General features: G+C 37.4%; 1 protein-coding gene across 1 annotated transcript; it reads right to left on the bottom strand.

Moving 5' to 3' along the window:
* Positions 1 to 34: 34 nt before the first annotated feature.
* On the bottom strand, positions 35 to 8,381 carry LOC115242363 (LIM domain-containing protein jub). The gene is made up of 6 exons (XM_029818593.1): positions 5,548 to 8,381; positions 4,291 to 4,381; positions 2,248 to 2,417; positions 2,096 to 2,158; positions 1,834 to 2,016; positions 35 to 1,533 (listed from the first exon to the last, which is right to left on the bottom strand). The coding sequence occupies exons 1-6, from the start codon at positions 7,483 to 7,485 to the stop codon at positions 1,312 to 1,314; spliced, it is 2,667 nt and encodes an 888-aa protein (XP_029674453.1). The 5' UTR covers positions 7,486 to 8,381; the 3' UTR covers positions 35 to 1,311.
* Positions 8,382 to 14,282: the final 5,901 nt, after the last annotated feature.

Genomic DNA, 14,282 nt, shown 5'->3' with positions numbered 1-14,282 from the left:
ACCATGTCATCATGAAGAAAATAAATGCATTTTTAGCAGTTTATCTTTATTGAAGGACTGATTCATTTATACATATTGTATATGCAATTTAAATAGGATTACATTTTTATTTACAATTCGCGAGAACTTAGTTACTTAGTTACTATATACTAAGTAACACTTCTATGTTACACTTAGTATTAAGTGTAACATAGAATAATTATGTTTATTAATCTTGGAAAGTAACAATAGTTATTTGGCAGCTCGAGTTGTGCGTCTTTCAATATTCTATAACATTGTCGCTTATCGATATAGCACGCCTACATATTTTTCAAACATAGTTTTCCAGCTTCCGTTGTTTATGCCGCGAAAATATTAAACGCGTTATAGTCCTCGAAGTATATTATATTACATTCTGTCACATATCGATGAACTTTAATATTACGCGAGTCTTCGCAATGAGACGATATATTTGTCCTAATAAATATTATTAATGAATGTTTTATGAAGTACGATGAGACCTGATTGACGGAAAATTCGCAGAAGAATGTTTCCGTCATAAATTTGCGTTATGATATGATAAAAACGCGTGATAGATATATACATGTGCTAAAAAGTATGGAATTGTTGCTTAACAACAGATAATTATTATGCTATTATATATCACAGTTGCCTGCGCAACTCGTTCATCCTAATGAGACTACTGTGTTTGCAACAAACACCCTGACTAAATAAATAAGATTGCATATATTAAATATACCACTTATCTCTCTAGACTATCGGTCCTTGTCTTCAATTAAAAAGAAATGTTCTTGACTCGCATAACTATGTTACATAACTATTCACCGATTAAGATGATCCCACAAGGCAGTGTAATGATTTCGGTTTTTTTAAATATCCAGTCTTAAAGTTATGTCAAAATGACATTTCGTTTAAAAGTCAAAATAATTAAAATTGCACAAGCTTTTGATATTCTAAAAACACACTCAGCATGCGACACATTGCAGTTATTATTTTTTTTCTATATATTATTAAGATGTATTAATTGTATTGATTTGATAATTCATGAGATAGTACCAAACATATTAGCTTATATTATAGATAAACAATGACAACTATTATATTGATAAATGTAAATGTTTGCCTACATGAATGTATTTCGCAAAGTCTGACTCGTATGTACCTTTTTAATTTCACGCATGCAATTGTAAGTGTTCTATTCTGCTATGAGGCTTGTATTTTATTTGATTGATTTCCATATATTTAATTATCGGATGATCGTCACGTGCGCAGTTCGGAAAGCTCCAACAGAAGCTCAAGCACCGATGTAACTTAGCCCATAAACTGATAACTAGCCGACACCGGCTGTGGTGCCCTCGGTTGCGTGTGCGATATGCGTTGGATGTGACACGCACGACACATAAGTCTGCCATCGAGTGGGTAGCACCGTTTATCCGGCTCGTCGGTCAACTGCATGCCACAATCCTCGCAAACGTAGCAATCCACATGGAAGTCTTTGTCCATGGAGACAACCCTGACCGTTTCCTCGGTTCCCTAAACAAACACAAAATAGAATATACTTTATTGACTACAATTAATGTTTGTAAAAATAAGACTAAAATATGTCGATCAAAATCCTTTTCTCGTAAATGATTACAATCGTGGATATATCAATCAGGATTTTATGTTCAGTCTAACATATATATACTTTAATACATATTATTATATGAGCGATGTTTTTTAACAAAACACAATAATCTACTTAAATGGATCGATATTGCTAAGGGATGATAAGAATCAACTTCTGTTATGTTTCGATGATATAATAAGTTAATTAATTTAGAGCGCGCATACCTCGACCGGCGTGATTCCCTTTCCACAAGACGCGCACTTAGGCGCGAACATTCTATGGTAATCGTTTACGCAGTAGATCTTATTGTCAACGTCGACCGTGAAGGGGACGCCATCGAGACATTCATTGCAAACGCAACACCTGAAGCAGCCTGGGTGATATGACTTGCCCATCGCTTGTAATATCTGTGGAAGACAAAAGACGACGTTATTGAATTTACAATGAGGTTCTTACGGATGATAACGATTGAGTCTCGTCGCTTACCATTTCCATAATGAGATGGCCACAAATCGCACATTTCTCGGCTGTCTGTTGGAAGCCAGAATACTGTGAACACACAACAATTTTTATGAGATAAGCGAATCATCGATCGATCATTATTTCGATCATTTTGGCATTTGAATCGGTTTACATACCAAATAATCCTCTTCGCAATAAACCCTCCCGTGAACATTGTAGAAAGCTTTGCCACGTAGCGCCCTTCCGCAGGAACAACATATGAAACAATTGGTATGATAGAGATTGCCCATTGCTTGACAAGCTTGTCCGGCGCCGGTCACTTTCTCACCGCACGTATGACAGATACCTATTACCAAAAGATAATTCAATGTGAAATTTTCATGTGTCATTTATGCTGCATCGCGCGAAATAATTTACAGCCGTTAATTTTTCGGTCGTGACATACGTATGTATCTAACATATGTATCATCGTGGAATAATAAATCACAAATTTGCAAATTTAAAATCGTTAATTCATATTGAAGTTAACAGACTAGTTAGACTAACATTAGATGTGCTTAAAATATAAATTACACAGAATCGCATATTATTTCATGGGACGCGAATTCGAAGCTTATTCGTTGCGCGAGATACAAACACACGGAGTTCAAGAACACGAGACTCGAGGTTCACCATCGAAGGGTTAAAAATACACGCGTCGACAGATGCGAGAATGCACATTCACCAGGGGTCGATCGCTGTCAAAAACTACTCAATCCGTTGCGGATGAATGAGAACAAATAAGCAAACTCACAGCTCTCGATGGGTAATCGCGATCCTGCCATCCCTTAGCGGATGCACTTTCCGTAACTCGCATGCACCCACGCTGACCGTTTCAATTTTGCGATTTGGTTTTGCTAGACCAGTTCTAGCCGGACTAGAATCCGACCAACGAGTCGGACTGGTCTATCTATAACGAGATTACCAGCCGCGCATATAGGACGTACGCAGCGGGGAACGCTGTTCGTCTGCAAGTATGAGCACAACTAGGGGGACATTTACGTTCGCCTAAACGCCTGCCACTTCTCGACTGACATTACTTCGCTCGACCGAGGTTCCTGTCCGCTCGGTTCCTTATTGTGCGCGTTAGGCTCCGTCCACATTTATCTTCCAAGAGTTATAGCTGTATGTTATCCTTCTTCGCTTTTCCTTGCATTGCGGGTCTTTTCAGAAAATAGCGGGGCAAAGCATCTCATCGCTTAAATATAAATATTAGATTTTTGAAAGAATACAAGAAAAGAGATACAATATGAAAAGCGCAGGAGAATTCGCGTAGATGTACATTAAATTGATTTATCACAGAATATTCTTGTTTCTAAACAGTTAGCGTTATTAAATATAAGGGGAAAAGAAAGAGGAAGATAAAAGAAATAATTTAATTTTCTCACACACATTCTGCATTAGACATAATCTGACATGATCCTGCAACTTGCGTAATCGTTGAATCTCTTATTATCGTCCTCGACATGAGGAAGCCAAAGAAATGATTATATAGTTATATCGATATAGTTATATCATCGACGCGCCGGTATTAGTATGAGCGTTACTTTAATGTTTTTAAAGAGCCGTATGTGACTAGAGAGAGAGAGAGAGAGAGAGAGAGAGAAGCGGCCTATTCGTTTATATATACACTTATATGTATACGCGTGCGTGCCGCATACTCGCCCTCGTCCCTTACATAGGAGAGATGCGAAGAGATACGTGGGTGGAAGCTAACGCGACGCGCGAGAGAGTGAATGCCAACAATGTCGTGCTAAAAAGTATCCGCGACGACGACGCACCGAAACTCGACTCCGTTTTCCGAAACCGGTCTACCGCGGACTCGTTACCGTGGGAATTAGCACGAAAGTGTCACGTGTGCCTGCGCTCTTTTTATGGTTTCCCAGAAATATCTAACATTATGGATTCGTTCGTGTCGATTATCATGTCGTGCGAACCCGCGCACGGTGATCGTTTCACTAATCTCTTCTTTCTGTCACCGCAGGATATGGGGAACATAAAAACAAAATAAAAATGTAGATAAAAATGCCGAAGCATAGAAAGATAGCTCAGTCCAAATAAATGACCGCTCTTACGTCTAGGATCGTTCGTTATCGCGCAGAAATATGGAACACCAAGTGCACCGATAAGCTTATTGTTAGTTTTTCGAAATGAACGTCACGCGAACAATCTTTTCTTACCGAAATACTCTCCTTCCTCCTCTTGTTTTTCCATTTCCTCTTCGAGTTGTCTCGTCAACTCCTCTATCTTTCTCTCCGCTTCCGTTGGCCCCTGCGAAAAGTAATTTGTATATAGAAATAATATCGATCAATAAGTATCAAATGTTTTCTAAACTATTATTTCATACGTAATCTAATCGTGAGAAAATTATAAAAAACAATGACTATTACTTGTCTTATTCGGATTATTTACAAAGTAATAATAATATGTTTACGCAAACGAATTTTTTAAACGTTTGATATAACACATAACGTTCTATGCGAACATTGCAAAATGTTTATTGTTCCTACGCGCCATTGTCAATTTTCTAATAATAGATAGACAGAAAGGTATGGGAAAAACAAAAATAAAAAGTGATAAAAATAAAAAAGATAACAAAGGTAAAAAACTGTGTTGAAGTAACACGCAGAAATATGAACGTCTCATGAATAAAATATCATTCAGCGAATGTAAGTTGCTTGTCAGCGGCAAGCAATTTACTGGCTATGATTCACCGAGTGCGTGAAGAAAGAATTCTTCGGACGGAATTATAAGTGGTTATCGAAATTTTGTGGATTAGAGATTGAACGGCAATAAAGATGTGCACAAGCGAGAAAAATATAACGTTTGCGAGTCGCATTTTTGTTCAAAATGCGCGTTAATCTTATCGCCATATAGGTCAGGCGTTGTGTAAAATAAGCGATTAAAGTGAGCATTAATGAAATCATCGCTGGTAAAACACAGAAAAATTATGTTCAAAAATTATTCATGATTTTTGAGAAATTGCATTGGACGGTTAACATTGGCGACTATCCATAATTTATGTAAATAAGTTACATTGTTTGTGAGGAGAATGTAATTTAAACGGGATAAGATTACGCTTCGGTGAATTTGGGATGCGTCAGCGCATTGTTTATCCCTCTTGTACGAATTTTATATATAGTCTTTATGGCGTTCAGCCAAGGTACAAGCTTGATGTATATCGTATATTATGGTCAATGCGTTTCCTTAACCCACTTAACGCAATATATTAATTACGCTACTTCGATTATTTTCTTAGCGAAATATGCAGTAGTGGCAACAAACGAAAATGCGATAGAAGTATGGTAGAAATAGAAAGGGATGAGAAAAGCATGTATAGAATTTTCGAGATAAGATTTGCAGTGCAGATATAAAATTTTCAGTAAAAACACAAGATTTTTCAACAGAAATTTTATATGCAGTAACGATAGACTTACCGAAGGTCTAGAAATAACATTATAGGGTAGCAATCCCTTCCCAGGTGTAGGCTTAATCGGCGGACTAACGGACTTTCTCTCTTCTGCCTCCGAATTGGAAGGTCTTTGCAATACAGGTACACCGGCGCTCAAGAGTACGGGCCCTGCAACTCCGCTGGTGACACCAGGGGGGAGACTAGTGATCCTAGGACCAGTATTGATGTCAGTTTCACTGGCAGTAGTTGAAGCACTAATGACAGGAGCTTGCACCTGTACACGTATAGGACTCCCAATGGAACTGTTGAACGAAGGATGCAATCCATGTCTAGGTGAATTGACCATATTCTGCGAAGTAATGTCTGATGACATCTGACCATGCGTTGGACTTGTTTTTGGAGATTCTCTTATCGCATTATTGTTAGGAATAATGGTCCTAGCAGGATCACTTCGACTCGGAGAATATAAAGGCGAACTCTTTGTAGCTGGGAGATCCGATACATCTGAGACATAATTCCTATCACTTTGTTGCAACGTACCTAATCTCAAATGTTCTGTGGAGCGATTTGAAGAATAAACAGGGGAATTTCTTGCAGGAAAATCCGGTCGATTTTCTTGATGATGGTAATTCCTTTCATTCTGAGGCATTGCACGATTTGGAGAGTAACATGGAGAATTATGACACGCTGTCTGCTCCCCTGGGCGGATTCCATACACTGGCGAATTTCTAGCTTGCGAGTCACCTGTGAAATTTGCATTTGCAGTTCTCGAAGAAGGATCAATATATTGTTTGTAATTCTGTGTATTGTCCTGCCGAAATTGGGAAGATTGACCACTATCAATTTGATTTGTAGCACGAAATCCTTGTTGTCCACTCATAGTATTTTCCAATAAACCGCGATAATGATGAGGTTCCGGTGGTAAACGTATAGGAGGTGATTCACTATGGTACGGTAAACCAGATTTAGGAGATTGTTGTTGCTGTTGATCAGAACTGTAATTAAAGTTTCTGTTTGGTTGTTGCAGTTCAGATGGAGGTACATAAGCGCTTCTTCCAGCCTGATGGTCTGAGGATGTAGAGGATGAGCTCTGTAAGTACCTAGATGTAGATGAATCTATTGACCGCTGTAAACTTGAACCATCATAACTTTGACCACGTATACTTCCACTCCTTTGTTGAGTATATGATAAATTTTGTGACATACCACGTTGATTTTGAGATTGACCTACCTTTCCAGTCATAACAACATAATCACCACCATTGATATTTGCTGGATGGTAATAATTTGGCGGAACCTGAGGTCCTGGCTTATTTTGTATATTCTCAGAAAAGTGTACTTCCTGTATATTTTCGTATACTGGTGGTGCCTCATATGGAGGTAATTCTTTTGCTGGTGATGTACTTTGATAACGATTGCCAGTTGGAACTTGCGGTTGAGCTTTTCTATAATTTCCTTCATAGGAATCACCAACCAAGGAAGCTCTAGGACTACTTTTCGGACTTTTTCGAGATTCTATTGGATGATAATAAGGAGGATGTTGCTGATTCTGCTGCGGATAATAGTCTATATTTTCATAAACAGGAGCTTGTTGATGACCTCCACGAGTCTGATTCTGTTGCTGCTGTTGTAACGCATTAATTTGCTCCACTGGCTTGGGAGTAGCAAATCGTGAAGCAGCTATTATGTTTTCACGTTCATATTTATAATCTGTGCCTGTAGCTGCCTGTCTAGAAATATCCGAGGAATTGCCTTCAATGAAACTCTCAATAGCACCGACTGATCTACCGGACGTTCTGGCATCATTTCTATTGATCACATTCCTGGATACAGGCACCTGGGCCTCGGGTCTGGAACCCGAGACCCTGGTCGCATTCGTCGCACCACCGGTGTCCGCGGTATCATCCCCAAGATGCAGATAACCTAACTTTTGTACGTAGGAGGTGTCCGCCGAATTGCACATTGGCAGGGATTCTCGTTGGCACGTCGATCACACCGATCAGAATATTGTCTATTTCCTCGCGTGCACTCCAATTTCCTGCAATTTTTCAGATACAAGATAGTGACGAATTTGATTCGAAGCGACCTGACATCGTATACGTCAAACCAATATCGTCGAACTCGCTCTTCTCTCTCCTCCTTCTTCCTCTTCTTCCTTCTCCGTTCCTCCTTTTAAACGTGCGCGTCTCGTAATCTTCTCAAGGGATAGCACGAAACTCAACGCAAGATATGTATCGCGGGTTCTTTTTTTCTCCTTCGATTTCGGACTACGCCCCTCGACCAAGGCGCCTCGGACTCTTACTTCTCGGATGTCGACCGGCGCAGACCTCGGGGCTCCTCTCGTTGCAACACCGAAAAATCACCACCTGCGAAAATTTATGCGACGACGCACACGCACGCAGTACGCATGAACGGATCAGCGTGCATCGTCTTCTGTCAAGACAGGGATCTGCGATGTTATGGAATTATTCTGGCGGTAACTCTGTTATTGCTTCTTATCGTAGAGCGGCGCTAGAAGCAAGTTCATTCAGTGTAATGTCACCGCCTGTCAATGGAGGCTATCCATATGGTAAACTTTGAATGGAGTAGTATGTAGTACGTAGTACGTGACGAGGTGGCAATGTGATTAGTGGTGCCATCGGTGGACGGAATGTACAGTAGCTTACGAAAGCTTGGTCGTTTGTACAGGATACCGATTAGTCGCTTTATATCCGGATTTGTGGCGAAGAAAGAGAAACTTTAACCTCGTATTTTTTTACGTAGATTAATCGAGGTAAATATAATGATTACATTTCTTTCATCAGCGTCTGTAGCATTCGATTTTGAATATTTTATCTTAAAGTTTTAGCGGTAATATATATACAGAATAATTCTCTTTCTTATGTGATCGCTTTTTCTCTCTTGTGGAATTAATATATCTTCGATCAAACTCTAATTAATTTAATCGTTAATTAACTTACACAGAGCGACTAATATAAAAATTTCTAACAATATAATTTATGTATACATATAATATAATACAAGTCTTAAAGTTCTGCTTTTGGTCACCGTGTAAGTTAATTAATGATTAAATTAATCGGAATTTGGTCGAAGGAGTTCTTATATATAAAATATTTTATTAATAATAATTAAGAACAAAATGGAAAATATTTTATATCATAAGAAAAAGTTTTTTTGAAAGCAGCTCTACACACAATATTTATAATTATAATTTTAAAATGGGAGATATATATGATATATATTTTATCACAATTTTTATTATCTCAAGTAATACTTATTAATTTTTATCATTTGAATGCGTGTATGTGAATTATACAATAGATTTTCCTAGCAAGTAGATTAAGTTGATTTTGCCCCGAAAGTTTTGGTCGCAGGTACGAAAAGATAGTATTTTTTTCGACACAACGATATCAGATAGACGAAATGCAAATGATGATGTTTTGAAACAGGTTTCTTAAACCTTGCCTAAGGTCAGAATGAGCCGACGAAGACGGTATCTGGTACCTCGCGTGTCTTCGTGCAGTTCTAACTACTGTGCACGGAATAATAATGCGACGTAATTCCATGACGTTCTATGTATTGCATTTCACACTCAGTTTAATACAAGACTGCCTTGGCAAGAAAAAGAAGTGTCTATCTTAAAAAATGTTCCATCGAATAAAGTTCAAAAAATATTTCAACAAATATTATTTTTAATTGATTAATACGATACAAGCAATCCATAAGTTCTGTTATACGTGTTTTGCGAATGATTTATATCGAATGTATCTTATATTTTAATCTTGGCAAGATTAATTTTTGTTTATCTCATTCTTCTCGTAAATCTGCTTTCATTCTAATTAAATTTAATTAGCTTTCGCGCATGACCTATAAAGATAGCGATTTTCAACGCAATTGCAATGGGATTCGAGATTCAGGATAATCAGGGGTTTGTATGCAATCACGTGGCTCATCTCATGATCGATGAATTCTGAGAAATGGGTCGGCGATGAAATTAATTATGCATAATGTATGTGTATTTTATTCTTTATTTTCTTTCTTTTCTTTACATTAAACTGTAACATTTTCAGATGAATGGATTACTTGTATCGCTTGCAGTTCACTTATATCAATAGGATATAATCTACATATATATCATCGATTCTCAAACTAGTTGCAAAGGAAATCGAATATTCTTATTTAATAAATAGCTTTAGATCTATGTATCTTGTATATAAATTAATGCATATAGTTTATTATTTATTACATTCTTTTGCGATTTGTATATAAATCACAATTCTACAATACTCGCAAACTGTCATACAATCGCGTGCCAAACTAGCGGCTAGAATTAACAATCGCGGTAGTGATTAAAAAATCTTATACATCTGATCCGATCGTTGCGACGACGTCGCGCCGGTGTTACTTGTTGTAATCGCGTCTCACTGTCGTCCTACGCAGAAAAGGAATCAACTTTTCACCCATCGTAGATCGCAGCTGTTCGCCGTGCGGTGCGATAGCGTGGGTGTTGTGACCTCGCTCAACGAAAACCTTATATTTCCGAAAGGTGAGTAAAAAACACGGGTTTCAAGCCCTCTCGTACCACCCACGAGACAGTCGGAACCCACGTTTCGCCAGGCACCTGCCTGCGCGACTAGCCGGCCGCGTTGGCCAATACCGGTTGATCGATCGATTGATATCAGCTCGTGACGCAATTCCGCGTATTCAGGGTTCGATACCTGATTAATTCGCGAATCTCGTAGAGGCATTTATCGCTGTCCATATGTTCCCTTCCTGTTGTGCCTACGACAAATAAGTATCTGCGAACTGCATGAGATAACTAATGCTCTCGATAAAATTTTAATATTAATTGACAAAATATTTTTAGTTTATTTGTATAATTTTTTAAGAACTCGTAATATTTCGATAATATAATCTTCATAATATTATAATTTTATTATTGGATATTTTGAGAATTGTAAGCAAATATCGCAAATTATATGCCTGTTAGGGGTATCTTAATTTCTCATTTTTGCAGACAGAGACACATATATTGCCGGGTGGTATTGCGTGAGTGCGTGTATGCAAAATGCATATTATATACTGCAAGACGCATTGCGTCCCGAACGGAAGTGCAGTGACCAACACGCATGTCACGGCAGCGCATTCTCGTCGCACGAAGCCTTGCATGTATGACATAAGGTCTGATACACGTGTCACGTCGATGTGACAATAAATGAGACGATCGTGTTTATACGAACACGCGTTGTATCGCGCGTAGATATAATGATTTAGGCAGGAAATACATCTTCATTCATATCCGAATGTATGGGATGGTCACTGTAGACGAGTAAAATAAACCGCATATTTCCAGTTGTAAACACATACATGCATGTGTAATCTCTCATATACATAAATATTTGTTTATATATATGATATTTAACTCTGGATGTATGTACGTATTCTGTACGTATATATGTAATGTATGTTGCATGCGCGTGCATATTTTGACGTGTATATATTTGTGTAGAATTACACTTGCGTTTACGCGTCAGACAAGTCACGATGCATACATAGAGCTACTACTTGTTTCTTGATGCTGACTAAGCAGGGATTTCCATCGCAGAAAAATATAAAGTTGATATCGTGATGCAAAGATTATTTAATTGGCAACGTAATTACGCAAAGGATCGACGGTGTTGCTTGAAATTGAACTGATCAGTATCATTTCTTGATATCTTGTAATTACAAAATGTGAAAGATACATACATAAGTATTTTCGATGATATAAAATTAATGAGAATGCCAAGAATGTTTTAATGTGATTAAAAACCTAAAAATGTTTATGAATGTTTGGTGAAAAATTATGATAGAAAGAGAAAGAGAGAATTAGTACCAAAATGCAAATATTTTTTTATTTACTATTGAATTATAGTTTTTTAATTAATTCTCCTGTTCGCCATCAAATTTCGCAATTCTCGCAAAAACGTCGCGAGCATGCAAATTACGCAAAACAACATCGTCAAATCGTTGAACAAAAAAACAAAATGTGTGTAACGAAAAATAAAAAGCTATGCAAGACGTGTGATCGTAAAGCACGAATTATGAAATAAATGTTCATCAGCAATTCAAAAGTGCGTGATTTTTGTTGATTGATCTTCCGCATCTGGCAATCCATTTCTTCACTTGCAACGACGTTACATTCCGCCGTTACTGCTTTTTGTGCCGTCGAATCGAATTCCTGTACCTTTCAGGTTGTCCCGAGCAACGGAAGTCTTCTGCGTTCCAATAACGAATATATATGTATATAATGCACGCGTGTGCACGCATTTATTTTCCGCGCTCACACAAGTGTCTCTACTGATATCATTTGATACGCGTATGTCGATATATAATCTAACCGTTTCTTGGTTACCACCTTGACAAGAATTTGGCCTGAAAACCGGTTTACGTTCGTGAAACGCATTCCACTTAGCGATCTCTTACGGGCTTCCGTTCTAGATTTTTTAATGCAATGAATGCAATCGTAGAGTACCTTTGATAGTTACTTCGGCAATTCGATAATTGGGTTACGATATTGAGTTTCTTTTGATTGAGACAAAAAAAAGACCCATCATATTCGCGAAGATATATGAGAGGAAGGAAATGGCAAAATTGAGTCTAATGGATATAATGATTGATAATGTGGCGAAATCCGCATTTCCCTCCGGCTAAGAAACACTTATTACCACAGGCCATATCCAGAATAGTCTCTCCTGCAGAATGAATTGAGAGAAGGAAGAAGATTAGAATGGAGAATAGTACAAATATAGAAATCAGATATTAAAATATTATTTCTAATTCATTAAATTATTGATTAAAATTAAATTATTTAATTCGCAATTTATGCGCATTATTATATTACATAATTTTCTCAGCAAGAAATATTTTTCCGCTTGTCAAGAGTTTATGCAAGCGGAAGGATATGCGTTTGAACTTTTAACTAGTCCGATTAAGTGGCTTTAAATGTAAAAAAAGTATAAACATACATATTTGGATATAAGCGATGAAATTTATAAGATGTTATCCATTTCGAATAATGCGCAAAATAGCATAGCCTTATAAGGAAATAGATGTAGCAATGTGTGTAAAGAACTTTAAATTTATGTATCCTGACTATAAATCTTTATCGATGAATCTCCCGCTGCAAGTACCCGAAGAAATAATCCTGAGATACATCCAGTATCCGCGACCGCGCTGTTCCCATCCATCCCCAGAAGGACAATAGGCTCTCCTGACAAAGAGAGAAGGCCGCTTTCCTTTCTCAGAGTTCTGTACGAGCTAGAACCACGATCGCCTTGCTGGCTTTCGATCGTCGCGGTCTTGAAACCAAGAGCAATTCGGAGCGAAATACATAAAGAACAAAAAAAATAAAACGAGAGTTATTATATCGTGTTATCGATTTAATGTATTACAGAAAGGTAATACTTTCGGAATACCATTTTAGAAATTATTATATTATATTAGTTATAATTTAGTTTGATACTTAAATATTGTAGACAAATCTATATAAAATCTGATATCTTGGTGAAAGTGCTTTAGAGTCGTTCGATTATCATTTGAAACTAACAAACAATCCGGATGACATAAAGAATAACAGAATCGGGAATTGCTTGAGAACGCGGAAAATAAGGAGAACATATCTTTGCGCTTCCAGAAAGACGATACATATATGCTACGAAGACTTAATTCGGTTCTCTCACGCGAGGAAGGCCGTTATACGCGAAGGACGCTTCCCACGTTATATTGTGTGGCAGATGTGCGGTACCGTCTGTTTATTTCGTACGGGCGTATGCATCGTAAATATGGTCAAAATAATACCATATAAATGTAAGCGAATCTTGATTTTATCAGCGGGGATGAATTGTTTCATGTACGTGTCCTAAATTTTCTAGAAATATTACACGAGGTTGTTAACATTAAGCAAATTAATTACGTATTAAGAATTTTTTATGATACCGTTCTTCGAATACGGTAACCGTTAAAGTTCCGCGTGCGATGCAAGATAACTACGAATTATTAACTTTCATCTGGCTTACTTTTGACTATCATGATAAAAAGTAATTATTAAAAATCGAAATATGTTGACGAGTGATATCGACAAATTTCGCGTAGCCATCAATCGTGATGTTATAGCAATAAAATCGCTGAAAATGGAAGCAGTCAGCCTATGTACGTGTCCGGGGATCGAGAATCGATGAGACCAGTCTCGGTTCGTTGAGGTCATACGAGACAGTCATGCACCACCAACTCTATGGTATGGGTGTTGAAACACTCTTGGAAAGTCTTGTATCGGTCGTCGAAAGATTTGAGTTTTTGGATGCATCGTGTCATGAAATATTAAATCTAATTTTAACATATAAATTTATAGAAAAAAGAAAATTTTTGCTTATTTAATATTTAAGAAATTAAAAATTAAGAAACATTATCTATAAGAATTTTTAACAGTATATAAAATAAAAAAAGAAAATGTTTGCATATTTATTTTAATAGTGTATATTTTGTATCTACTCGCACACACATGCATTAAAGCAGTCAAAGGTGGTCTCACCGGCGCGTTCTGCCTTCTCTTATCACGTTTATACATCACTATCAGGCAACGGGAGCGTTCAATATTTTCCGGTCGTTTCGCTGGGATATAAATTATAGATTGCGTACGAAAGAAAGTGTGCGGAAAAACCCACGCTCTATCCACCGGAAATATTGACTTTAGACGAAATGCAGGTGTGATATTTTCAGAAT

This window comes from Formica exsecta, unplaced genomic scaffold, assembly GCF_003651465.1.
Source record: "Formica exsecta isolate Colony F162 unplaced genomic scaffold, ASM365146v1 scaffold591, whole genome shotgun sequence".
NCBI classification, from domain to species: domain Eukaryota; kingdom Metazoa; phylum Arthropoda; class Insecta; order Hymenoptera; family Formicidae; genus Formica; species Formica exsecta.
The sequence above is the reverse complement of the archived record's forward strand: the minus strand, read 5'-3'. Positions and strand labels throughout refer to the sequence as shown.

Excerpts from the sequence above, each read along its gene's own strand:
- LOC115242363 (XM_029818593.1), bottom strand. The coding sequence starts at position 7,485 with ATGTGCAATTCGGCGGACACCTCCTACGTACAAAAGTTAGGTTATCTG. Across the intron at positions 2,159-2,247 it reads ATTGCGAAGAGGATTATTTG|TATTCTGGCTTCCAACAGAC; the intron begins GTATGTAAACCG and ends GTGTGTTCACAG. Across the intron at positions 1,534-1,833 it reads AGGGAATCACGCCGGTCGAG|GGAACCGAGGAAACGGTCAG; the intron begins GTATGCGCGCTC and ends GTGTTTGTTTAG.